Genomic DNA, 27,901 nt, shown 5'->3' with positions numbered 1-27,901 from the left:
ACTTTTTCCTCGCTGTATAGCTTTCTCTATCTCCAAGTACATCTATCTTTCCACGATACATTCCGCTGATATGTAGGAAAAATGTAACCCAGTGTTTTCCGTAACTTTTAAGTGGTCGTATTGTTATACATTCACCCCCTATATTTTGTATGAAAAAAAATTCTCGCCGTGTTTATTTTTGCATGTTTCTACATTCGTTTCATCAACATTCTTTCACCCTGTATTCCGTGTCTCCCCTCCATTCCTCCAGTGTGCCCGAGTTTGGTAACGCTGTGCTGCGGTAGGTTTTACGTGGCTATGCCCTATAGCCAGGGCCAGATTAACCTGCTATATTAATGAGGCCTGAGGCCCCCATATTTTGTAGGCACTCATTGAGGCTCTGCATTTCATCTTGCAGCAACAGCTGAGTGATGGCAGCGGTCCTTCGGAATTTTTTGGGGGGTTTTGAATTATGATGACATCATTCGTGACTTTCCCCACAGCAAAATGAAAATCCAGGAATGTTTTCGCTTGTTTTATGAAATGAGCGTAGTTAGTGATTTATGTTTGATAAATGTACCTCGAGTCCGAATACATTTTTAAATGTTTACTTGAATCCGTCCCTGCCTATAACTCTTCGACGTTCGGGTCCTAGCGCGTGTTGTTCGGTACGATGTCCAACGTTTAGCCACACATGCTGGAAGAGATTGATCCTGTGACTTGGACAAGCTTTTCCCTCACCAATGCTGGGGAGGCAAGAGGGGGGGCCTGGAAAGTCCTCACCAAGTACTTGGACCATCTAATTCTTCTCTACACAAATACACAGTGGGACATGTCCACCATACTTTAGTTCCCGTTGCTTTAGTCCATGCAGTTATGTATTCACAACACACACACACGCGCACACGGACAAAAACCACCGCGAAAACAAACACACGCACACAAACTGTTACAACCGCAGCATTTGCAAATGAGACGAATACTTTCAGCTATTTGCTTAAGCCAAATAAACTCGTCTGCTCGACAAAAACTTGAGGAAGAGATGTCGAAGTTTCCGCCTCTGAATAAGGTACAAAAGAGGAAGAATGCGGTGTGCACGTTACATCAAAGTTTATTATTGTTTGTTTTAATTTGCCAATTACAGGGGCAAGAGATTATACGTGGGTAATATGTAGTTTGAGAATAACATCACAGACTTAATAACACATCGGCCTTTGCATGAATAATATACGCTATGCACAGATTCCATATTCTTATTAAAAGAAAAATAACTAACCTTGAATAGCGAACAACATATAAAAGGTTATACACACCACACGCATTTCTTTCAAGTGGATGATTTATTATATTTCCTCTTTAAGTAAATTAGTAATTGTAATGTTTATCATGTTATGTTTAACTCTTACATACATAAGTGATAAAAACACAGACCCACATATGCCTATTGTCTTCTAAGTGATACAATTATCGTTATTATTATTTCTACATATATTTAAATATATGCTAAATGGAAAAGTGATGAACACTGCTCTTTTTTGTCGGTGTTGCCGATTGGCTTGTTTCTGTTCTGTGTCGTTTGATTGGGGCCGAGTAACTCGTAACTGATGTATTGATGAACGGTCAAGACGTTTGCCGACTAAACTGTTGACCCATAATGCCATTGACGATGATTATTTCCTGCGCGACTAACAAACACAGACACACGATATGATGAAGTCGGGGGTGGGTGGATGGAGTGAGAGGGCATTTTGCAAACTCCACTTGAAAGCTTGGGCGAGCCAGCTTTGCATCTCCCGTGCACAAACACAAAACAGGTCATGCCATCGCTACCCACACACACGAGACTTCCCACACCACCGGGCAGCGCAAAGTATCTCGACTGCAATATCACACTAAACTACAAGAGACGGGTTTTAGCCTTTAAATGTAATACGAGACGTAAACTAAAGATTTTGCTGCACATCAACGATTTAACAACAACAAAAATAACAAAGGGAGACAAAACAAATATTTTGATCAAGGCCAGCAGCAGCAGCTCAAGCAAGGTCAACACAGCAGCTTCTGTATGAGAAAAAACTTTATACATTAGCACTGTCTTGCTTTTAATTTATTTAACCGTATAAATTAACACAGTGAGTTTTGTCGTAATAGTAGTAATAAATATACAGTATTATGTACATCTATGCAGTGGGTTGTGTATAAATAATGACCAAAGTCACGACAGAAGAGAGATCGTTGTAAAAAAAAAACTCATCAATATTTTTAAAAACAGAGGCAGCTACAGTACAGTAGATCTGTTGGCATCGTGTGTCCAGCGAATGTTCATGACGTTTTTACCAAATGAAGTATAGCAGCGGAATAAGTCGGTTCCCACTGTGAAAAACCATGAAATATCAACTCGTATGGTTTGAAATGGCACGTACAAATCTGGGTTTTAAAAATCTATAATACGTATTGATTTAAAGCTTTCGTGACTGCAGTAATTCATATTCTTAGCTCTTTCGGTAAAGTCACGTTGAAGGGAAACAATAAAATAATAAAATATATAAAACAATAAAAAGTCTCACGACGTTTCGACCATAACACAAACGGTCGTCATCAGGTGTGTATTATTATTTATTGTTTCCCTTCAACGTGACTTTACCAAAAGAGCTAAGAATATATAATACGTATTTTTGTTTATCGACTTTAGAAAAGAAAATGTATACAATTTAGCGAGATTTATCCGAATTGCGTCATGTTATGAAATTTCTTTTCCGAGGTCTGTGGAAGTTCATAATTAGCAGCAGCCATGTTCAATCCACTGCTGGACGAAGGCATATTTACATGAGCGTAACATGTTCATGTCACCGGCAAAAATCAAATTTGATTAAGATGGGACAGAGTGGGAAAATATAACATTTTACCAAAGTGCCAAAATTGGCCCCATGTACTTATGGATGAGGGACATGTATCAAAGCATAATGCGGGGGTAACCGAACCAGAGACATTTCCCGGTTAGTTACGACAACCGAACAAATTCGTCTGCTACCATTTACATATTTGCACGCTTCTCAGTGGGAAAGGACTTTGAGGAGAAAACAAACCAAACCTGTTGTATTGTAAAAGTGGCTGATGATCCAATGATGTTCATCGATCGTTGGCAAGCAAAAAAAAATATACAAAAACAGGTACAAAATTATCTCGCAGCAGCAGGATCGGTGAGTCCATGATGGAGAGGTATATTTTTTGTTGTTTTTGACGGAAGATTACTGTTATTACCCATGCACATCAGAATCTAAGTAAACGTCACGACTGATGTTTTTTTTCTGTAGGGAGATATTTGAGACGCACGTCGTCGAGGTGAAGGGAGAGAGAGGAGAGGTTTTGTTGGAAGCAGTCCAAGCTCACTACATGCACGCATCCACCCAAAATATTTTTTTCTTGAAAAAAAAATTGTTTCGTTCTTTTGTAGCAGCAAAAACAAAGTGACCCAGAGCTTGTGCTTATGCTGTGCAAACTCCGAGCTCACCAGGGAAAAAATAACAAGTCTACGATAAAAACGAAACATAACAGGAAAACAATTTTTACAATCACTTGCTCACTCACACACTCAAAACGGTATTCCTTTTATTTGTCTCTCGGCTAACATTGACCCCTCTTTTTTTCGTTTAACTTGAATGATGAAGTGAACAAACCTCCCACGGGATAGGAGAATGCTCTTAATAGGAAAAGGGATTTGTTGCTGCACACCCCCCCCCCCCCAGTCCCCCGCCTGTTAACTTTTGCTGATATGTCGTATGTTGGTTGGTGAGTTGCGTGATGGTGTCCGTTACTACCATCACACGTTCACTAAGTCAGCAATACAAAACACAGCGTACATGAAGTAATACGATATTTGTGTGTAAAAAAAAAAGATTAAAAAAATATACGTAACAAACAAACTCCAAAAAAGTAAGTACTTCAAAACATAGTGATGAGGTCATTCAGGTTACATCCCCGTTCACGGTTTTTGTACCGAGAATGTAAACCGGCGGTGTGGCAGTGATGCAATCCCGCCAAAGTGTTCCAACGGATATGGGCAGAGCTGAATGTCGCCCGTCGCGGGGCAATCCAATGTGCTACGGGGCCTTTTCAGCTAAAAAGTAAGAAACGAGAATTCGAAAATGAACGCAAAGAGCAAGAGTAAGTGACGAGCAGCAGCAGCAGCAGCTTCGTCATCGTTTGGTTCTTCAATTTTGTCTGCCACGTTTGTGGGGCGGACCATAACAGACGGTTAGCTCCATTACAAAAATAAGCCGGACGCTTGTAGTGTTTTCGTATAAGTTCTGAAATTTTTTTGTCAAAGCAGGCAACTGCAATAGATCAAATCAACGCAGGTGACGATTTTACTTTTTAGCTCGAAGAGGCCCCCCCCCCCCCCCACCTCGTGAAACTAGGTTCTGTTAACGTTGTTTCAAAACAACAAAAACGCAGAGGCTCATCTCATTTTGGCATGATAACACAAACGTAGACTTTACATGGGTGCAAAAGTGCAGGCGAAAATAATAAAAAAAGATTCTCAGAATACCGCACTGTGCCATTAAAAGCACTCCTGTGCACAGTTATTGCACCGATAACCAGGCAAGACGATTGCCACAATTGTGCAAGCGTAGCAGCAGCAGCACCAGACCGCTGCTGCAACATTAAGGTCTTGTGCATGGCACGCTTTTCCGTTTGCACGGTATCCTGTTTCGTGATATTTTCGCAAACAGTATTGAGACGCACGTCACAAGCATGTAAAGTCTGCTAACTGGCAAGAAAGAGAAGCAGCACACATTTGAAGAGAGTGCAGTGCAGAGAAACGATGGCTCGCAGTAATACTACAAAGACGTAGAAGTAGTGCTAGAGCATAGAAGTGCAGTGCAGTATCCCCTCGTTATTGAGAAACTCGCTCTTCGCGATTCTGGCTATCCGCTAATCGCATCCGGCACTCCGCACGACTGCATCGAGAGAAAGAAGTTGAGATAAAGTGATGAGATAATTTTCACGTATGTAATAGCTTCATTACGTGTCAACTTCGGGTAATAATTAGGAAAGATAGGGTGTCGTAGGCCAATGTCGTGCGCGAAATTAGCTTTTCACGAGAATGTTTTTTGGGACGTTTCCCTCACGAATAACGGGAGGGGGAAACACTGCACCAACCTTGTAAAGGGAAACGTATCGTCTCATTTCAAATGTTTTTTCTTCTTAGCTAATATCACTGCTGATGGTGTTTCACTTTAAAATGGCTGCAAAAATTGGAAGAATTTTTTTTTACTTTGCTTACAAATTTGTCTGCTACTATAAAGGTGGGTGGGTGGGGGGGGTACAGTGTCCCGCTAATGTAGAATGGGCAGCAAATTGAAATTGTTTTGTTCATTTGTTGCATTAGGAATTGATATGTTTACAAAATTTCGATAAATCGCCGTAGGACCAGTCTACGCATCGATATATTGATTGATATCGCAATTTTGGTAGTAGCAATGGGAAATTGATTTTTTTTAATATATTAATGTATACATTTTATGCTTTTTGTACGAGAAACGTATATATTTATATTAAATGTTATAGTTTGGAAATTTCCCCCGAGATTTCTTATTCATGTGGGGGAATTCAACAGTTTTTATTTCTATAGGTATACATATCAGATTAAAATATTTAAGCAGCACAAATAGAAATCGAGACAACTTTAAGCACTATTGCAAATATACGCCACAGACTGGCTTTTTTCCCAATACACCATGCTTGCCAAAAGTTGTCCCACAGAGCAGCGTGAGTATACGATATGCATTTTTTTCCTTTCCTTCTTTCATGAACACCACCAAAAACAAAAGTGAGTGGCAATGATGCCGATGCATAGGCAGGAATGCTTGCTTTGGAGGAATGTGGCAGGGCCGAGGCAGAACGCACACTTGTGCGTGGTTCCCCCTCCTGCCCCCCTGGTGTGTAGGCATTGTCGCTGCCCTCCGACGACCTTTCTTCGTGTGGCGCATCCTTTTGACGCGGCGCACGACCGTCCCGACGTTTCGCTCCACGCGAGCGACCGGGAGCATCGGCGACTCGAAGAAGCTCCCGGGCACGTACAGATTTAAAAAAAGAAAGAAAAAAAAATTGAAACTCTTGGTGTCGACGCTGGCGGGCGGTCGCGCGTTTGCCACATTTGTCGCGCAGGTTCGCGGTTCTGAACCCCCAGCGGCCACCCTGGTTAATACTGCGGGTGTATTGACTGAAAATAGATGCATCGTTTGCTTCGTAGGAGGACGTTAAAGATCCCGTAATGCGATTCGTAAGTAGGAAATGTGCGCTGGTGACATGGTCTATATTTGCCAAATTTGTTGCACATCACCTAATTGGCTAAAACCGTGTGGCAATATCACCTCCGACTGACTGTAAAGCAATCGCAGACTATGCCAGTCTGTGAAACAGCCTTGTGCTCCGAGAACGAACGCGCCGCAAATACCAAATGTAGAAACCATTTGATTTGAGTCTTCAAATTCGCCGAGGAAGCTCCAAGCACGTGGAGCGAAACGTCAGACGTGGCCGCTGAACAGCAAGCCGCGCGCGCACTACAACCCGAGGAGCCACCAGAGAGAGCTGCACAATGCACACTTTGTTCAAATAACAATAAAAAAAAACGATGACAAATTTTGACTGAAGTCTGCGGTAAACCAATGCACGGCTTCACGGAGGTTGTGGAAGACATTGTATCGGATAGTTTGTGAGGTCATATTATTTTCAGCGTCCTTGTTCCTGAATGATATGCTCAATTGAAGGCGACTGGTGATGGAAAAATTCCTGAGTTGCTGTTTGCAACGAGGAGGCAGAGCTCATGGCGTCTGTATTTTTTTTGTTTTTTTTCTGTAAGTTTTTCAGTTTTTTTTCTTTATTGTTTTGTTTTTTGTTTTTTTCGTTTTTCTTAAAAGCTGTCTTTAAATAGGAAATAAAATCTGCGGAACACAAGAGCAGAAGGCGGGGGGGGGGGTGATAGAAAATAAAAACAGGTCAATCTGATCGCATCAAAACACAACGGAGGCACGGCACGCGTCCAACGCGACCTCCACCACGACTCTCTCGTGCCGCGGTGCTTTGCAATGCTGCAGCTAAAGCGCAAGCGGGTGCACGCACTGCAATTGACGGATAAACACACGTGTGTTAAAACAAAATCTCAGAAAATACAAACGAGCATTGATGCAAGTCACGTAATTCTAAAACGAAACTAAAACTAAACAACAAACTGAAACCGTTTTTTTTTACAAGGATTCATGTCTGCGTTAACCACAATACCTGCAGTCAAAATGCAAACAAAAAAACATACTATGATAATATATGATGCATTGTCCTTGAAACTGATTGGTCCACACCAAGGGACGGCTTTCTTTTGAGCCTCGACCCAATTGGTGCTCGACCAGATGACGCCAAAAGGCGTACAGCTCAAAGACAATGCACTATCAAAGTAATGAGGGCTCGGGGTGAGCATCTACATCATTAGACCTCCTTTGCCAGTACCAAAATGTAATAATGCATATATTATCATAGTATGTTTTATGTTTGCATTTTGACAGCAGGTATTGTGGTTAATGCGGACATGAATCCTTGTAAAAAAGGTTTCAGTTTTGTTGCCAGAAAAAATGGAAAAACCTTATTATTACATTTTGGTACTGGCAAAGGAGGTCTAATGATGTAGATGCTCACCCCAAGCCCTCATTACTTTGATAATGCATTGTCTTTGAGCTGTACGCCTTTTGCCGTCATCTGGTCAAGCACCAATTGGGTCGAGGCTCAAAAGAAAGCCGTCCCTTGGTGTGGACCAATCAGTTTCAAGGACAATGCATATATTATCATAGTATGTTTTTTGTTTGCATTTTGACTGCAGGTATTGTGGTTAATGCGGACATGAATCCTTGTAAAAAAAGGTTTCAGTTTTGTTGCCAGAAAACATGGAAAAACCTTATTATTACATTTTGGTACTGGCAAAGGAGGTCTAATGATGTAGATGCTCACCCCGAGCCCTCATTACTTTGATAGTGCATTGTCTTTGAGCTGTACGCCTTTTGGCGTCATCTGGTCAAGCACCAATTGGGTCGAGGCTCAAAAGAAAGCCGTCCCTTGGTGTGGACCAATCAGTTTCAAGGACAATGCATATATTATCATGTTTTTTGTTTGCATTTTGACTGCAGGTATTGTGGTTAATGCAGACGTGAATCCTTGTAAAAAGGTTTCAGTTTTGTTGCCAGAAAAAAAGGGGAAAAACACTATTATTACATTTTGGTACTGGCAAAAAGGTCTAATGATATAAAACTAAACAATTTTTATTTTACCAGGTAAGTCCCACTGAGCTATATCGCTCTTTTTCAGAAATGACCTGGCCACAAATGAAAGCTCAATGAAGTGGCTTATAATGTGGACGTTTAAAGCAGCTAAATACTCCTAAGCGTATGTTTCTAAATGTGGAGGGAAAAACTGGAGGACCCAGACAAAAATCCACACGGCCACGGGGACAGAGAACCTGCGATCACCAAATATCCAGGCGTCAGGGCTGCGGTTGCATCTACCACCTCTTGCATACCAGGTGAGGGAGTTAACATCTCACCACAGCGGTGCCCCTGCACGGCACCGCAGTGAACGCAGGGTGGAGGCTCTTTGCTTGACGGGGTGTCCGGTACGAATAAGGTCAAGGGCTGCCGGTGCTGAGGTTAATCTTTCCTCTCACTAAATCTCAAGTTTGCCCTGTTGATCCCCATGACATTGTGCTGTGAGCATTGGTGGCGCTAGGCCCAAGAGAAACCCACCAAGTAAAGCTCAGGGGTCCTCCCCTCCCCACCCCCAAGCAGCTTAAGGGGTCCCCGGATTCATTAAAAAAGAGGTGTGCGTTACATATCATCCTCAAGTAAAAGTCTTAATCAAGATGATAACTAATTTAATATCTGGAAACCTCTGTCGTGTCTGCAATTATCTTCTCTTGCCTCACCAAATCCGTATGTCTCCATTTTTATTATCTGAAAAATTGTAATATATTTCTCCTCTACATAATTTCTGTCATCTCAATGTATCCCTTCAAAGTTGCCCTCGCCCTAAAATAATGTCTACTCATACCCCCGCCCCCCTCACTCGTAGGCTTGCACCACCGCGAGTTGTGGTCACGCAATTATAATTCTTTTTTCCCCCCAAAGCAAGCAAGCCCGTTGTTTACTTGCGTGCGGATGCGAAATATATTCTAGCGAGGACAGAAAGTCATCGTGGCCAAATAAAGCTCGCGCAGTAAACAGAGCGGGAGGGCTCTGTCACCACCTGGGCCAAATAATTCGTCCCCTTTACAATCCAACGGGCACAACACCAGTTCCTGCGAGCTGCATTAAATTTCCAAAGAAACAGAACGTTCTTTGTGGCACGACTACTTCGCAGCGTCGGAGTTAGCCGCTTCTTGTGCTCCAATCGATCCCCCCCCCTTGTTTTTCTGCGCGTTAGCGACGTCTATTGTGCCATGATGTAATCGTCTCTATTTTAATTCAATTGCATAATTTTCATTTTCTTTGGGGGGCGGAGGGGATAAAACATATACTGTACGTGATTTGGGGTGGGGGGGGAAGATAGAGCACGTGCGTTTACAGTTGTTATAGTCCGTTACATAATCTTTGCCGAGCGCCAGGCGTGTCATGATTGCTGTCCTCCGGCGATTCAATGGTGATGATTCTGTCGCATTTCAAGGAGTGAATCAATTCTCTTTCCTCTAGGGTTTTTTGCCGTCTCAGCTTGCCTCGTCTGTAGAGTTTTGCTCGCCCCCCCTTTTAGCCTACGTATCGAATTGGCATTTAATTTGCATCAACGCTAGACAATTGATCCTCACGTTCACAGTGTGAAGATTGTATCACGAGTGTGGGCATTAAATACACTCAAGGGCACAGCAGTGGCTAGATGTTAACTACCTCACCTGGTATACAGGAGCACGTGGGTTCGATCCCAAACCTGACTCGTGTACATTTGGAGTTTGCGTGTCTCTTTTCCCGTGGTCGCGTGGATTTTTCTCTGGGTCCTCTTGTTTTTGTCTCTCCACATTTAGAACCAGCATCACGCGTTTGGAGTATTTGGCTGCAATAACTTTCCTCGTAGTAAGCCACTTCACTGGGCTATTTGTGACCAGGTCGCTTCTTAAAACTATCTATATAGCTCAGTGGAACTCACATGTGTAAATAAAAAAAGATTGTCTATAGTTTGTATCGTTACATGTACACCGAGTCGGTTCGCGATTTACATCTCAACTGCTAATATTACCAAACACACAAAGGTGTGCTCGCTTGCAGCAGGAAGGCACGACTCGCATCATGCCTTGCATATTGCATACACAATGCTCTCAGCCTTGATTAAGCCACCAGCCCAAAAGTGCTGGAAGTGTCATCACCACTCGCACAAAGTGTTGGATTTCAACCGCTAATACAGATGACACTCAGTTCCCAACGGTCGTGAAACTTAAGACGGCCATTAGAGGGAATTCATACGAAAATACACACAACGTAAAGTTTGTTTCCGAACAGAAATAAAGGCAGGTACTGGTCATAAACTGTCTTTTTTGCTCCAATAAGTGGCATTTGTTTGATCGAAAAATATTCGGGGGAAACGAGATGAATAAAAAAATATATACTCTTCCAGAAAAACGTATCCTTCTCACAAACAAAATAAAAATGTTCGCTTTATGTTTTAATACGTGATGGAGTCCATCCAATTACAGTCAGAAATGAGACGCTGCTATAAACACAACGCATGAATCGCAGCTTTAAATGCCAAGGAGTGGCTGTGAAAAACAATTCTGTTTTGGAATAGGGCTAGGTTACCCAACTTATAAAATAACGGCCACCCTCACTCCACCAATGGGTGATGGCCTCGCCACGCCGCATGGGCTCATGTGGGACCCATGATCATACCTCACCATGACGCCGAGTGAGGGTTGTGCTTGATGAACGGTGGGGAAAAGCAAGACCGGTTCTGATGTCACTCGCCACTAATACTAGCCGTGGCCTGGAGTCGAACTCGGCATGCCCGGGCTCAAGAGCACAGCGCAGAACTCTAAATCGCCGTGCTACAGCTCTACACCACTCGGCTTGTACGCAAGCGTGCGTAACGGGTTGACCGAACCGAGTATAACTTGTACTCCGTAACGGGAATCCAGCAACAAGTAATACCCAGTGATAGAGAGTGTAGTGATGCAAAGTGCAGAGAAAAACTTTTACCAGCAGCAGCAGCAGTGATGCTTGGAATGCCCCCCCCCCCCCAACTCCACCCCACCTCCCCCCCCTGTTGCCCCCCCCCTATCGGAACCCTCCTCCCCCAAGGCGCGCCCGCCGCTTCTGTGCATTCTCTTTAGCGGAGGGGTCGCGACAGGCACACTCCTTCTTGCGGTCACAATTGTCTGGAAAGGTGATCACCTGCACGGATACAAAAAGAACACACACACACACCACACACACCACACACAAGACACGTACAATTGATTAACTCTTTGAGTGTAAGCCAGGCCTGTACGCGTGCACACGAAGGCGAAGATCCCCCGTGTAGCCTACAGTGGCGTTGGTGAGCACAGGGCAGGCACGGCACGGCCACGTTGGCCAACTCGTGTGCGGCCAGCATCGCGTCCTGCCGCCTTTGTCTCTCCCCGGGCTTGTCAGTGCACGGCGGTAATCACTGCCGCCGTCTCTCCCCAGGGGTGCGTGCGTGCGTGCGTGCGCGTGCGTGCGTGTGTGTGTACAATGCAAGGATCCCGCAAATAGTCAACACAGAATCGCACTAACACCCACAGTTTGGGCACTTCGGGACAATCGGCCTTATAGATACCCGACGAGTATAATGAGGAGAAATTAGAGGGCACAATCACGTTTGACTTCAGCGCCTCAACCTCAATACACGTGATACATCTTTTAACACTCCGCTGTAGGATATGGAGAACAACGCCTTCACACGATTCAATCGCCTGTTGACAATCGAGGAAGATGGTCACGAGAAATGAACGGGGTGTCTAGAAACCGATCACCCTGTAAGTTTAGGATCTCGGCGACCTGCGCTCAAACGTATCGCCGGCGAGGACAAGCGTCTGAGCCTACCCCTCTCGCCTGAGGCTAAACGAAAGGTCAACTCACCTGAAATCGAGTGCCCGCTGCATTGCGTGACCCCCAGCGCAAAAGGTGACCAGGTGTGGGACCCGGGCTTCTGTAGGCCATCTTGGAACGCTCTTCCTTTCGATATCAGGCAGCCACCGGGAGTTATGCACTTTTAAATCGTGAAAACTCAAGTTCTTAAAAAATGCTTTTTATGTTAAGTTTGTTGTCTTTCTGCCGCACCTATGAATAGCACGGTCGGCTAGGTAGGGCGCAAAAGCAGTTTAACGTACGTACGTACGTGCGAACTACGCTAACCTTATCCGGTGTTCGCCAAAGGCACTTGCCTCGACCGTTTGCAACAATCACACGGACCGGGGGATATTTGTCTATTTGCTGCATGTGCACGCACACTTTTACAGGTTTCTAACTGCATGGGTGGGGAGGGGGGTTATCCGCGACATTGACTCCGCTAATCCGTGAAGTGAAAATAATAGGAAGCTGTTCCGCAAAATCAGCAACAGGGAGAAACCGCAGACGATTGTGGGTAATAGGAAGAATATGGCCGCGGATAACAGGCGTTTTCCCCGGGACCCTACAACTTCCCACGGATAAAAGGAGCTGAGGGGGTAACAGGGACACGGATAAGAGGAGCTTCTCCTGCATGAACCTACAGGCCACAACAAGAACATTTCAGGAAATTCCACCGCAGCCCTGTGGCTGCTTTTGGCAAGGATCCCGACGTGAGTGCCGTCGTTGCGCGCGTCACCACGTGGAATTCTTGTGAACTTTTCTGTCTTCCCCTGTGAATGTAAATCTAGAGGGGTGCCGCTGTGGTGTAATGGTTAGCACACGGGACTTGCAATCCAGGGGTTGCTGATCCGATCCCTTCCACCCCCCCCCCCCCGCCTCCACCACCACCAGGCCCCCTTGCTGCAGTTGAAACAATGAGGCAAAATCTTGACCTTAAGCTTTCGTGACTGCAGGAATTCATATTCTTTGGGGCTTTCGGTAAAGTCACGTAGATAGGTTCAAAGACAGGTTCGTGACTTTACCAAAAGACCCAAAGAAAATGAGGCTAAGTTTCTGAAATCTCCCCCAAGCAGTACAAATGGCTGGAGCACCATGGTCAGTCGATCGGCAGTTTGCCAGCTGCCGAGATCTCGCGCAGTGTGTGGGGGGGGGGGGCCTTCCTCGAGCAGTGAGCAGACCACGAGGTGTTCCAATGGTCCGCCTCTCCCACCTCTTCCAAGACGTCTGGCGGGCGTGGAAGACGAGGCAAAAATACCCTCCGAAAAAGAGGCTCTCTGGAGCTCCGTCGAGCGGGGCTGCGACATCGCGTTTGCCAGCGGTAAATCTGCACTCGCCCAAAATTCTCAATTCCGGCACCACTTTCTGCAAGTGATGAGAAACCCATGGCAAGAGGAAAATGTGAGCAGGCTCGAAACGAATTGATTTAACAGCGCACGAAGGTGCTCTCACAAAGGCACTGCTTGTGAGCAACACCCGTGTGTGTTGTTAAATTTATTTGTCCACCCAAAATGTGTTGTGCGACTCGAGCCTTTGTCGTTTTGTCATCTTTCCCACAGAGCCTCCTCCTGTCTCAAAGCATTCCGAGTGAGGTGGTGTACATTTTGTTACATCAACATCTGAGTTTTTTACCCAACCTTGCCAAGTCCATAGACATAATAGAGCACGGTTAACGAGCAAATAGAGATAATAAAGTCAGGAGTGTTTGAGCCTTTGTGCGCGGCTTTCGCATAATATATTTTCACTTGGCCGCAGGACAAGTTTACAAAACGGATGTGCATCATACACTGCTGTTGACGAAGGTCACCGAACATTAGGCGTTTGAATGATACAGTCAGAATTAGTTGCACCAAAACCCATAACCGCAGTGCTTAACTGTAACCCCTTGGTAAGTTTCATACAAAGTTCATAACATTTCTATACTCTTCAGAAAGAAAGGATAATGTTGCTAATTGTGTTCCTATTGAAGTAACATCTGCTTTCGTGAAAGGCACTGGAGGCTGCAGACTATGGGCTTCATTTTTGTACCAGATGTGGCCAGTCTATTTTAAGAAGCAAACCCCTCCAATATTTACCAAAAGGTACGAAAGCCGCTCTTAAGTAGATGAGCCATAAAGGCTAATTTTGAGCACATGTCAGACGATGTGGCACGTCACAGAGACACATACCAAAAGGAAAACTGGTCCAGGAAAAAAAATGACAGTTGAGGATAGATTCTCACCAAAGAACGCTCCAGTTCATACGCTCTTCAGTATTGTGAAATACATTGCTTGCGTTTAGAATAACAATTTATTTTGGCATTCTTGTGTTTGAAAACTCAAAATTCCATTTTTGACTGACAAAAGACCATGCGGTTTTTTTCATTTTGGCCGATTTTTCCATCTGCTCAAAACAGGTTTTAAAAATGTTTAAAATTGAATTACGGGCAGACGGGTTGTACAAACAAAACTTCAAATAAGAAGAATTCTATCGTTCAAAATAAATGCGCACAATTTTGCCGTGATTCTTTATTGATTGCACAAACCCTCGTGTACCTCCCAAGAGAAACATTTCTCTTTTTCTTGCCAGTGAGGTACGACAAATCCCCACAAGATGAAACAAATGCCATTTCAATAAATCACCGTGAGCTTTGGGCACGCGGGAGGCAGTCCCGACAGTTTAGGGACCCTTCCTCTTTTATCTTCAAACATTTAAAGAACACCTTTACACACGTGTCCATCGGTCCCGCCTGTAAACAGCCACCGCAGGGGCTGTTGTGCAAAGGCAAATCACCAGCCAGTGCTGCGGCGGCATCCTCTCCTTGCGCTGTTTTACAGCAGGTGCGGAAAGAGTTCTTATGTGAAGGGTTACTCATCAGACGTATTCCAAATTTGAACGGGGAAATTAAAAAAAGGGGGGCAAAATTCTTGAAGCATTACAGTGTCCGGTGGCACACACTGCAGGCATACATTAAGCATCGAAACACATGCTGGCTTCAGCACGGACAAGGGGGCAGCCGAAGGAACGAAGGTAGGAGAAAGCGAGGTGGGGGCGGGGAGTAAAAGAAAGAAACGGAGAGAAGATGTGGAAAATTAAAAGCAGAGAAGGCAAAAGCGACCAAAGTCAATTAATTGAAATGGATGTGGTGATAGGGGGGCATGTGCACAGAAGTGAAAAAAAGCATTGCCTTTACACTTTGTTCTGCTCAGGTTGCCACTGAATTCACAATAACTTGGAATTGACTATACAAAGATCCCCCCGTGTAGCCTTAACGGACTGTATGGGCAAGTGCTGTTAGCGAGCACCTATGAAGGCCGGCACGGCACACGAGAGGGTGGGTGGCTAGCAGCACGCCCGGCCGCCTTTGTCTCCCCAGTGGCGATGTTTACACACCACACCAGATACTCATTTGAGGCTGAGTCGACCTGGGGGAGGCCCAGGACCGGTACAGATTGTCGTCACTGGTGTTGGCCATGAGCGGGAATCGAACTCGGGTCGCCAGGTTCGTAGCGCAGCGCGTCATACACACACACACACTTGTCAACTGGACAAGTAGGCCAAAAAACGAAATGGACCCCCGAAGGTTGAAACTGAAAGCAAAAACTGTAGCATACGAGGCTAAAACACACGCAAAAAAAATAAAGAAACAAACATTGAACGAATAGGACAGGAATTCCCAATAAACTGCGGGGTGGGTGCCGGGGGTGGTGGGTCGTGGGGAAGCGGTGTTCATTTGACATTTAGAAACACGCATTTAGATTACTTTGATTAGTATCGGTCTGCGTTTCCACGTGATACGCCACCATCGTTGAGCTACCATTTGTGGCCAGGTTGCTTCCGTAAAAGAAGCTAAATAGCTCAGCGGACCTTACCTGGTAATATGACGGAAAAAAAAAGTTTTGTTTTCGAGATTCGCTAACCTTTCCTATACTTTGCACTCCTATCGTGTTCACAAACTCTTTGTTGTCGCAACTTTCTGACCCCCACCCCCTCCCTCCCCCTGAATGACCATCTGCTTGAAAAGAGCCTCGTGTCTCTTCTTCGGATTTCCATCCGGCATGAATAAAGATCGTGAGTCTGTTGAGAGAGGCGACGGCAGGAAGAGAATGGGAAAAGTGTGCACGAATAGAAGCGAGCTCAACATTTCCTCCTCTCCCTCCCCCCCCCCCCTCCTGGGTGCCCCAGTGTAAACGCGAGGTATTTTTTACTACCACCAGCCCCTGCCTGCCCTCCTTTTCCTGACCCTAAACGGCGGTAAAATTGTAACGCGTTTCATCTGCTGCACGCAACGAGCACGGCGCGCATGCACACGGGCAGGCGAGCGTGCAAGCGATGGGGGACTGGGGGGACGGTGGCGGCTGGGGGGGCGGGTGCAGAAGAGGAGAAAGTTGGGGCCCTGCAGACAGAATAAAGCAAGGCACTTCATTGGAATTTTCGTTACATTGTGTTGTTGATTGATTACAAACCAGGCCAGACATCGGCAGTATCAGGTTCTCTGTGCGATCTCCGCACCCCCCCCCCCTCCTCCTCCGCCTCCTCCATGCCGCCGTACCCAAAAAAATAAATTGCACAACTTCACTTGCATAAAGCAGAGTCTAAAGTACTGCAAACACCGGCTTTACTGCCAAAATCTTTTTTCTATAGAATTTTGCATCCTATGCATGTGTGTTCAGTTTGCTTACCATATGTGTACCGGTATTCAGTTTCACAATACGTTTTGCGAGTAAATCCAACCGCCGTTGAAGCAGTGGAAGCGCGTGCACGCTCGTCTGTTTCTGGATGTCAAGGGAAATGATGAAACCTTTTCGAGACATCGAAATCTTCTTGATCTACGTCAATTTATTTATTTCTGCAGCCTCGCATTCGAAGATCACTTTCGGGAAAGAGGATTTTTTTTTCCTTTCCTAAACAACGAATGTCTGCGAACACATTCCGAGCAAATTCTTCGCATACCACTGTTTCTCCGACTCTGCTTGCATGTAAACAAACAAAAATATATATTTTTCTGATATGCAACCATCGCTTTAATATATATATTGCATTACACTGCATATGTGAGAAATATTAAAGCGGTCGTGTTCAGACTTTACCTTATTTAGCAAAAGGCTGACATTACGAAGGTTACAAGTTCATTTTGTATGTTGTGTGTGCGGCGGAAGCCAAAGTGTAATTAAGCCTGGGTTTTTTTGGGCCGAAACCAACAAAATAATTTATTTCAGCGAGTGGCGAACGCTTTGCGCAGGTGTTGTGCGTGTGTGTTACTCTGTGTCCTGTGGCACTGTGGCAGGGTGAAAAGAAAGAACCCTTCGAGTTTGGGGTGCAGAGAGGAAGACGAGAGGGGGGGACGGGGCAGAAGAAAAATAATGACTGACGAAAACATCAGTTCCTTTTTGCCTGCAGACACATCTAGCACTTGATAAAAAAAAATGTAAGTGAAGAAACATCTTAACACTGTTTTGCAATAAAATGTACTCACACGAATTAAAACCACTTCCATGTGTTACGAGGTTTGCGCTAACCTGCGTGCCAACTCCGCTGCGCCCACACGCGCGAGCGTCACTCACCCGTCTCTCCGACCCTCCAGAGCGGTCAGTGCTAATGTCGGGATTAAGGGGGAAAAAAATTTGCACCCCCTCCCCCCCCCCCCCCGACATCTGAGCTGCGAGCGTCAGGCATCTAAACAACAAAACCACAGCTAATTCGCTCTCCTCAACCTTGCAACCTTTTCCCCAGCCTGTCCCAATTATGATCAGTTCACACACACACACGCGCAAAAAAATGGGTGTTTTGCGTGGCCTCGTACATATTTGTACCTTGTTTTTTTTGGGGCCTGAGGCGACGACCTGAAATTGGAGCAACCTTGGGGAACTTGTTGGGGTCTCACAGAGGTTTGCCAGACTCGCTGCAACAAAGACAAAGATGCCCCGTATAGCCTCAACAGACTGTTGGGGCAAGTGCTGTTAGCGTGTAGCAGCAACTATGAAGGCCGGGCACGGCACACGAGGGGGGTGGGTGGGTGACCGGCACCACACGCCGGGCCGCCTTTGTCTCCCTAGTGGCGATGTTCACACACCGTACCAGTTACTCATTTGAGGTCGAGTCGATCTAGTGGAGGCCAAGGACCGATTGGTATTGGCCGTGACCGGGAATCGAACTCGGGTCACCGGGTTTCGTGGCGTAGCGCGCGCTAACCGCGAGGCCACCGCTCCCCCAACAACACCTTGACAAGCTCACGTACGCATGCGCACAATCACACTCGCCCACGCATGAACACTCGCACGCACGCGCAAACACACTCGCATGCACACACGCACGCACAATCAGGGGCCTTTGTTTTCGTTGTTGCATTTGCACCTATTATTATTATTAAACCTTTCTCCAAACAATTCAGTCAGTTGTGCATATTTCAATTCCTGTGAATAGCAAATTAAATGGGGCAAATGTCAGATTTAGTATTTTTTTTACACATGTGCTTGCCATTGGGCTTGATGCACGTGTTTATATGTTCCCACCCGCAATGTCAGGTTTTGGCACGCCACACGGTATTCGCAAGTGTTCAGTGCAGCTTCACTCTTGCAAAAGCGATACCATTCTTGACCTTCCCCAGCAATGACATCGACATCTTCATCAGGCCAACGAAGAGCTGCATTTACAGTCGATCTTTATATGCAGCAGAGGGACAGCTGCCGTGAGGGGGGGGGGTCCCTCAGGCAAAAAAAAAACCTGCACTCCGAAACGTTTTGTTGAGTGATAGAAATTATTATTTTTCTACTTATTGATATAACTATTTATTTATTGTTGTCTACGTTATATAATATGCCCTCGAGGTCCAAGTGCTCTTTTGAGTTGCATTTTTGGGGCTGCTGCAAATAAAGGACAGATTAACTGTGGATCCGGGTGTTGCAATGGTTCGTGCACTGTGCCGGTGAACCTGGAGGCCTGAGTTTGATTGCCGGCCGCGAAAATGAGCTTCACAGCTCTTCAGATTCCTCCAGGCTAAATAAAGATTCTGATTCAGTGATAGCACAACCAGTTCTGGCATGACACCTTCCTTCCCCAAATCTCCAACCTGCACGAGCAAACGTGTGGACAAACAACCCCCAAGACTGAGACGGCTTGAGGAGGCCTTCATCCAGCAGTGTATTGGCTAAGTAGATCGATGGATAATTCGTATAAAAAATGCATTTGCCAAAGGTGTAATGTTTTAAATTATCGCATGTGCGCATGTGACGAAGTGGCTTAGTGTATGCATATATTGCTTTATAACTCCACAGTAAAGCAACCCTCCCCACTTACATTTGTACAGAAAAGAGGGAATATAAAAACTGAGCAGGACAAATCACTGGTCTTTCAAAAATAGGGGCCTGTGTCGTGGACCAGACGTTTACAAGCAGTCAAATGTGCCCAAAAACGTGTAATGTACTCCATAAAATAAATAAACTTTGTTTCAACAATAGAACTCATAATAGGCCATTTGCAGTGCTGCGTTCTTGGCAAGTAGTGGCGCTGCATTATTCTGATTCTTTTCATTTGTCACTTGTCATTAGGCTCTGCCGCTTGATGTATTTCTCTGCCGTGAGAACACAGACCATTTTGGCAACAATGGGGGTTCTTATTGCCCACGTTACCTTCCCAAAACCGTGCTCCTCTCGTCTGCGAGACGCTACTGCCCATCATGGTGTGCTCTTAACTCACCAAACCGTGGACATTCTATCTCCGGCACAAAGCCACTCCAAACATTTATCTTGGACCAGCCAATCCCAACAGATGAATATACAATTTTCGACTTTTCCAATGAGGGCTGGAAGGATTTTTTTTTAAATATATATAATTCTGTCAGACGCTCGCCACTGACAAATTTAATTTCCAAATCCGTGGTAACTTTTCAGGCCTACCGAGAGCACCGAGATCTTAGTTTTTCTTTTATGAATGTTATGACAGTATAATATTTACACTTAAATAAATTGTAATCATTTTTTCCCCTCTCATATTAGCATTTTAAGAATAAGAATTAATGTGATCTACCGGAAGAAAATTTTAAAAGGCAACTCTAATTTGCTCTGCGAAATAATTTCAAATCACATCAAACATTCGTAATACATCACCTGGGAGTAGTAAACTAATATATATACACACACACACAAATTTGGCAAAACCACAGGCGAGCGAACAAGGCAAACAAAACCGGCCGGCAACAATTGCCTAAGCTCTGCGGTCCTATATTGTAATGTTCGGCCAAGTCCATTCACGGGCACTGAAGGAAGGCCGTCTTGTAACATTTCAGCGACTGGCCAGATTTAAGCCCACCTGTTGCTCAGCGATTGGGCAATCACAGCAAGGCGAATTAATTTCTTTCCTTCCTTTGGCCACTGCGTTAAGGCGAGGGTTTGGTGAAGGCTATAGAGAGGCTACAGGAAAGGGAGTAAGTGTATGTGTTGCAAACCCATTGCCAGGTCATTCTGGCCAGAAATGAATCAGCAAGTTGACAGGCTCTACATTTTTCACAAAGTACAGTACGCTGCCTCTCCTTAGTGCCTTTTTTTAAAAAGGAAATTCCTTATGCTCCGTCTGAATCCGCCTGAGCCCAAACGCAGACACGCGTGCAGCCTTAATTTGTCGCTGAAAATGTGTAGTGCATGCGTGCAATCTGTTCGTTGCCACTTCTCGCACAATGCAACAATACCGTTCGCCACAACAACATCAACAAAAAGAGGCGACGTTGATATTTCACATAAAACAAGGATTGGTATTGGGAACCATTTTCATTTTGCTCCGCTCGCTGTCGCAACGGACACCAACTCCTCGGCCCAGTGAGAAACGCTTCTTATTCTTGGTTCTTTCGGTAAAGTCACGTAGAAGGGAAATAATACAACTAATACAAATAAAACAATAAAAACGCTTCCGTTCAAGATTTACAAAACGGATAACTCAGCTGCAGTCGCACCGACTGCCACTGTTCCTCTTTTCACGTGCGAATAATTAAAAGGCAAATGCACCATGCACACAGCGTGCACATGGTGGGGGTGCAGGAGCGAGTGCACCGGCATATGAAACTGGTGATGGCCACAAGCTGAAACGTCAGCGACGAACAATGTCTGAACCAGTCCTGGACACCACCGTCCCCCCCCCTCCCCTCCACTAGCCAACGTTCGCCAATATGGTCAAGTGGGGGCGGGGGGGGCGGAGACACACAAACGGTTGTACATATTTAGTTTTAATACAATTACCATACAAATTGCATTTGCCTAGCACCTAACTGCAGTTGCATTGACAAACCTCTATCTTTAAATTTAGCTACATCACAAATTGAAGTGTCAACATATTTGCAATGATTTCCAGCTCCAAATCTACTGTGGGAGCCTCCCACACACACACCACCTCGATTATATTTATTGTTTGTTATCACATTTGTTTACCCCAGGAAAAGCCTTAAACAAGTCTCAATACTTTTTTTTCGGGAGGGTATCCTGAAGTTATACGTCTTTCTTAGAGAACACGGAGGGAACCCGTGCAGCACAAAGAGGAGATATACGTTACAAACTCCACAAAGAGAAACGACCGAGTCGGGCATCGAACTCAGGACCCTTTCTTGCCGAGTGACACAATTGTTACTGCAGTATCACCCTGTTGCCCGAATGATGGCAAGATTGTCATCGAAGCCCTCGCATCATTATTATCAGCCATGGTCAATCCACTGCTGGATGCAACCCTCCCCAAGCCACCACTAGATTGAAAACTAATTTCTTTAGAACTCCGTATAGTGTTTTAGTTTGTTGCCCTTCCCCCCCCCCGCACCTCCAACTAGCACGGTCGGGTACATATGGTGCGAAAGAAGTTCAACATACATACATACATACAAGCCCACTTATGTAATTTGTATAGCCTGAATGATGATGTCATTAACATGTGTGCATGTTCTCTAATCCATGCGTTCCTCAATCCATCGCTCAATGCCATTCCAAGCCATTCATCTTTCCAAGCTACTTTGCGCCCTGTTCACTTTTTGTCACATTTCTGTGCTATTGTTAATGACCGTATTCCTGAAACCATGTGTCACAGCAGATAGTACGCACTGTTACAAACGTTCTTCTGTCCGGCACATTCGCTCTATTCCTTTTCATCATAAAGTTCTGCCAGTCTGTAATCACAGGCAGTAATGTGATTCTGACTCCTGTGCCTAAACTCACCCGAGCACGTAACGGAGATAGGATTGTGCTGATCATATTCCTCCTCTAGGTTCCCGTTCACCGGTGCATCAGTTATAAAATCTCCCCTACTAACTTCATCATAATGTATTACTTAGACCGCATTTCCCCCCCCCCCACTCCTCATGCGGTACGTTGAGGTGCCGGAACAAATGGCAGTAAGACTTGGCCCAGCAGTGGCGTGGTCGTCGCTCATTGCACAAATGCTGCGGTTGGAATCCAGCCAAGCTACCCCGGTTAATAGTGTGCGTGTGTTCACCATACCTGATGTGCTGTTTGCATCAACAGCGGATGTTAAAACAAAAAATCCCCAATGCCGATCAAAACGAAAAGGTCATTGTGCCCCAGCATCATGGTCCAAAATTTGCCAAATTTGGACCTCATTTGCTTTTGCATAACCCCAGCTTACTGATGACTCTTTGCACTGACTTCACGGTTGATATTCAGACCGCAGACTAATTTCTTCTCTTCGGGCATATAATTTCAACGAATAAATGTCCCCATCTCTTCAATTACCCACTGTTTTACCGGGAAAGGGAATACTTGTGAAGAAACATCTAATTTACAAGGGTGTCCGGGGCATCAATGGTTACGTTCATCGCACAAACACGAAATGGCATCTTTAACTTTTTAAACCTATAACTTTCAATTTGTTTGCAATGTGCTGCCACCCTGTTTGCATGTTGCTTCATCACGCTTGTACAGCGTTGACTGACACCTGGGCCACACATGACTACAAAACTGGCCGATGTGGAATGCGGGCTAAAGCACAGAACAATCCCAGCAACGAGAATTTTTTGTTGCGACAGACGCTGCTGCTGCTGCTGCTGCTCTAGCTACGGCTGTTTTAATACACTGTACGTTTTATTATGTATGAATTATAATAATGCCCGTGCACTTTACTGGGTCCCTTTAGGGGGTGGCGGGGGAAACAATTTCCCAAAATGTTTTTTTTTTATTGCCAAAGCAAAAAGAGTTTTAACTGTTGCTTGGATTCACCGTGGGCTGGCAGCAATTCAGGGCAATCAGTCCTCTTGCGTTGCGAAATCCCCGTGTGAGAAAGGCCTCTTACGTTCGCATGCACCAGTAGGTAGAACACAGAAACACAACCAGATGTTCGGATAATATGAATCCGAGCCCTATTAAAGATCACTTAATCCGTAAGTGTTTGTAATGGTCAGTTATTTCCCCCCCCCACCCCCCCGCCACAAGGAACAAGTTTTGTGCGTTGTGACGGCTTTTCCACGGTGGGGACGCGAGGTTCAAAAGGAGATTAAGATGTGTGCAACGCATTTTAAAGAAAGACAACCCCTTGGTCCCCCCCCCCCACCACTTAGCCTCATGGAGTGTTGAGCCAAGTGCAGTTAACAAGCACTTATTAAGGCTTACCAGAGCATACGGGAGGGGGGGGGGGGGTATGAAGCAGGGGGTAGAACAACGCACCGATTCATCGATTAATAGCGATTCCTAACATGTTGGCAGGGGAGTTGCAAAAGGGGCCGATTGCCCCCAAGCATCGCGCAGAAGAGAACCCCGTGACAGGCCTGGGCTGTTGTTGCTAACGTTTAAGGAGGCCACGCGTGGAATTCTGCCACGGGCCAACAGGAACCTCTGGGTGGTTGCCCTGAGTATCGACACTGGCTTCGAATCAGGCACGTGCGCAAATCAATTGCGTTTCATGTATTTACTCAAATAATGTGTATTTCATGGGATGCTGCGCTGCGGACAGCAAATGGGGGCAGCACTTACAGTACGTGCTCCCAATTTTCTTCCCACTGCTGACCGGCGTGTGGTTTATAACAATGCGAGTTCAATAAAAAATCTCGACAGCATCGGGGATGGAGTTGCCAGCTGTCCTGCTTTGACCCGGACGGTCGGGGAATCGGCACGTGTTCGGGGCGGCAACAGTTGACTGTGTAAAGATCTGGCGGTGCTGTGTTGAACTTGATCACAGTGTTTGATATGCCTAGGCTGATTGGGAAATAAGTCCAAGTTGAGGTCTGTGGAAACGGTGGCAAGCACCCTGTCGGGGGAGCCCTCGTCCAGCGCTCGGGGACTGACAAAAAGTGTACACGCGTAGTAGACGCTGTTGTATCTTGTGGTTGACATCGCCCAGCACCGACGAGAGGCACACTACGATTGACTGCAGAAGTTAAAGCAGAATGGACCAATCTTGATTTGAAGCTTTCGTGACTGCAGGAATCCACGCTCTTTGGTTCTTTCGGTAAAGTCACGTGGGTAGAAAAATAACAGATCACGGCATTTCGATCGCTACACAGGCAATCGTCATGAGCAGTTTTTTTCTTGCTGTGGTTGTCCCACCTGATGACGATTGCTTGTGTTGCGATAGAAACGTCGTGATCTATTATTTTTCTACCCACGTGACTTCACCGAAAGAACCAAAGAGGATAGGATGGGCGATTGAATCAAATTGCGAGTCTTTCCCGCCCGTAGTACACACCTCGTGACTGCCCGCCTCTACCTCCGCTGTGCTGAAGCTAAAATAAAATACCAGGTACGACTCGACACGTTTAGGATGAGGCCCAAGCCATATTCGTATACCAATTAATTTAGCTACACATGGCCACAAACGAAACTCAGGTCGCTGAAATTGTAGCAGTGGCGAGTGCCACTGCATAACCTATAGATGAAGACAAAGATCTCCTGCTAAGAGTGTTTAAACAATTGCCGATGGTGAGCACCTATTAAGACTGGCACGGCGATGGTGTGGCCTGTACCACGTCCTAACCGCCTTCGTCTCCCCAGCGCTGATGTTTACATATTGCACAATATACCAATTTAAGGCTGAGTTTCCCTAGGGAAGCCCAGAATAAATTCTGATACCACTCTTCAGCACAGTACTGTAAACTCATTCCTGCGTCTGCGTCAGTTGCCAAATGTGAATAACTCGCCTCCTATTTCTCTGAAACGTTGTAAAAAAAAAATGGAATGGCATTCTGGTGTCTGACTCTGCCCGTCTATTGCCTCTCCTTCTACTCCCCCCACCACCTGCCCTTGACACGCCTGCCCAGTCACCCCAAATGACATCCCGACCATCATTCCCAGCCTAACTCCTTCCATCATTGATCCTCTGCCTGCCAAACCCATCCATCACTGCCTATCCACTCTCGCCCTTTACATCACAAGCTTCATTAATGCCCCTCAGCCAGTGGTGGATCCAAGGGGGTGGGGGGATGCCGGTGATGGCCCTGCCTCACCCCACTACCCATCCCACTAGAGACCCCAAAAATGTGTATTTTATTGATATTCACAAGAGACAATACACTGAATGCTTATTGAGCAATGCAAGGCCCTATTTTAAAAGCTTGAAATTTCAAGACTCCCTGCCTCCTTCCCCCCTCCCCAATCTTCTTGAGAATGTTCTAGATCTGCCCCTGCGCCTCTAAGCCACGGCACTGCTGCCGTCAATCCCATCCTGAGAACAGAAAAAAATCGCAGCGGACCTCAACATCCACGTGAGCTTCCCTGCTACCTCAAAGCTCCGGTTCTGTGGGCAGCGGCTTAAAAAGTGATCGCCGCGCACCCCTTTTAAACGCACCTCCAGCCACGGTCTTCGTGATCCGTCATCAATCTGGCTTCGACGAAGGCCACACCGCTGAAACCCCGCTCCCCCCTGCGTATGCTAAATCACGTTCTTCTCCCCTCAGACGTGCATCCTTCTCGCTTCGAGTTCTCCGTGGTGCTTTCAACACCATCAACCACTCCATCCTCCTTAAGCGCCCTCCATAACTATCCCAGTGACCCCGGGACACTTCTCTCCTGTTTCTACTTTAACCTCTCAAAACCTCTCCTTCGATATTTACCTACAAGGACTGTCTTCAAAAACCCCTGTGCTACGGTGTCACAAAAAAGTTCCACCCTTGATCCCCCGGCTCTTTTCAATAGATCTGCTCGCACTCTGGGCAAAAAAAAAATAATCTCCCGTTTCAATGTCGAGCATCACCTGTGCGCCGATGACACCCAGCACTGCATTGCGATTGACTCCATGAACCCAACCCAACTTCTTCCTCTCACATGCAGCCTGCCTTGATGCAGTCTCATCGAGGAATGGGTCTGTAACTCTCCCCAGCTAAGTGTGGCCAAAGCTGAAGGCCCGTCCCTGTCGGCACATAGTCCACTCTTGGTAAAGACTCGGGTTTGACTGTGTATCTTATCTTATCATACATTTATATAGTGCCTTAACGAAAGGCGCTGTACAGTGAACTATGGTACAAAATAGTTGGCGAGATGAAACGAGATGAGTGGATGGGATATGTGTAAAATGAGGCGGTGGTGGTGAGGATGCGTGGAATAAACGAAGATGGAAATGAGATGAGTGGATTGATGATGGGTGACCATGGGGAGTTGGGCACAGGGAAGTGGCAGATTTGTGCCACTTCCCAGTAACGACCAAACAAAATGTGACTTGACTAAAGTCTTGACATTACATAGGCAGAGAGTGCGCAAGACATTGATGGGTCCATAGCACAACACACTAGTCATTGCACTACTGATCCCCCCACACACAAACAGTGATCTAGCAGTTATATTGGAAATATCTCTCCATGAAATTATACATATAAAAAAAATAATCCTGTGTGAAATGTATAATGCATCCTGCAGTGGCACATGCCCTCTAAGACATGATTGTCAGCACATATTCATGATACTCCGCATTAATATTATACACAGTACAAGTCACAAAATAACACATCGGCGCATATTTACAATAAAAATGTGCCGTTTCTATTGTCTCCATTGAATGAACTATAAAATACAACTTGACTTTGCTTCATATCGGGTCTAAATGTGACCGCATTTCAAGGTGCTGTACACACACACAGTGGGCATAATTATTTATTGACAAAAGCAACCCATCAGAGGCTGGAGGGAGCCGGGACAGGGAGTCTACAGCACGGATGGCTGGGCCAAGGGAATTCCAGAACATGGGGGCATCGGTGGAACCGTTCCAAAAAGAAAGCACATTGAGGCAGGATGTGAGAGTGCACAGCGAGGATTGTTTAATTGAGTCAATCACAATGTACGGCTGGCTTTCATCAATGTGGAGACGATGGCTGACATTACAAATGAAAACAATCATTTCCACATCTCGCCGTGGTGGCGAGATGTTATCTCCCTCGCCTGGTATGCAGGAGGACGTGAGTTCGATCCCGACCCTGACGCCTTCTGTATATTTGAAGTTTGCATGTCTCTCTCCCTGTGGTGAGATGTTATCTCCCTCGCCTGGTATGCAGGAGGTCGTGGGTTCGATCCCGACCCTGACGCCTGCTGCTGTATATTTGAAGTTTGCGTGTTCTCCCCATGGTCGCCTGGATTTTTCTCAGATTCCTCCGTTTTTTTCCCTCAACGATTATAATCAACATGCGTTTAGAGTATTTGGCTGTGATAAATGTCCACGTGATGAACCACTTTGTTGAGCTGTCATTTGTGGCCAGGTCGCTTCTGAAAAAGAGCTAATCGCTCAGTGAAATAAAAAAAGTGCGTTTTTAAATATATTGGGTACAGCAGCAGGCCAGGCATATGGGATTCGTGTGACACCATAACTTGCGGCCGTGCAATCTGCTGCTGCCAGACTGTGGTGTATGTGTGTATGTTGAACTTCTT

General features: G+C 45.7%; 1 protein-coding gene across 4 annotated transcripts in view; it reads right to left on the bottom strand.

Annotated features, from left to right (window-relative positions):
* Window positions 1-1,072: 1,072 nt before the first annotated feature.
* LOC116944890 (pappalysin-1-like) overlaps window positions 1,073-27,901 on the bottom strand; it is a 169,192-nt gene continuing 142,363 nt past the window's right edge. For all 4 annotated transcript variants that reach the window (XM_076068800.1, XM_076068798.1, XM_076068799.1 and 1 more), the window contains exons 24-25: window positions 11,202-11,396; window positions 1,073-6,926 (exon numbers count right to left, since the gene is read on the bottom strand). In XM_076068800.1, coding sequence (XP_075924915.1) covers window positions 11,280-11,396 — 117 coding nt within the window. In that variant the 3' untranslated portion in view covers window positions 1,073-6,926; window positions 11,202-11,279. The remainder of the gene's footprint in view (window positions 6,927-11,201; window positions 11,397-27,901) is intronic.

This window comes from Petromyzon marinus, chromosome 22 (assembly GCF_048934315.1).
Source record: "Petromyzon marinus isolate PM22_M1 ecotype Great Lakes invasive population chromosome 22, UKy_Petmar_22M1.pri1.0, whole genome shotgun sequence".
NCBI classification, from domain to species: Eukaryota; Metazoa; Chordata; class Hyperoartia; order Petromyzontiformes; family Petromyzontidae; genus Petromyzon; species Petromyzon marinus.
Note: the sequence above shows the minus strand (reverse complement) of the source record. Positions and strands in the feature narration are given on the sequence as shown.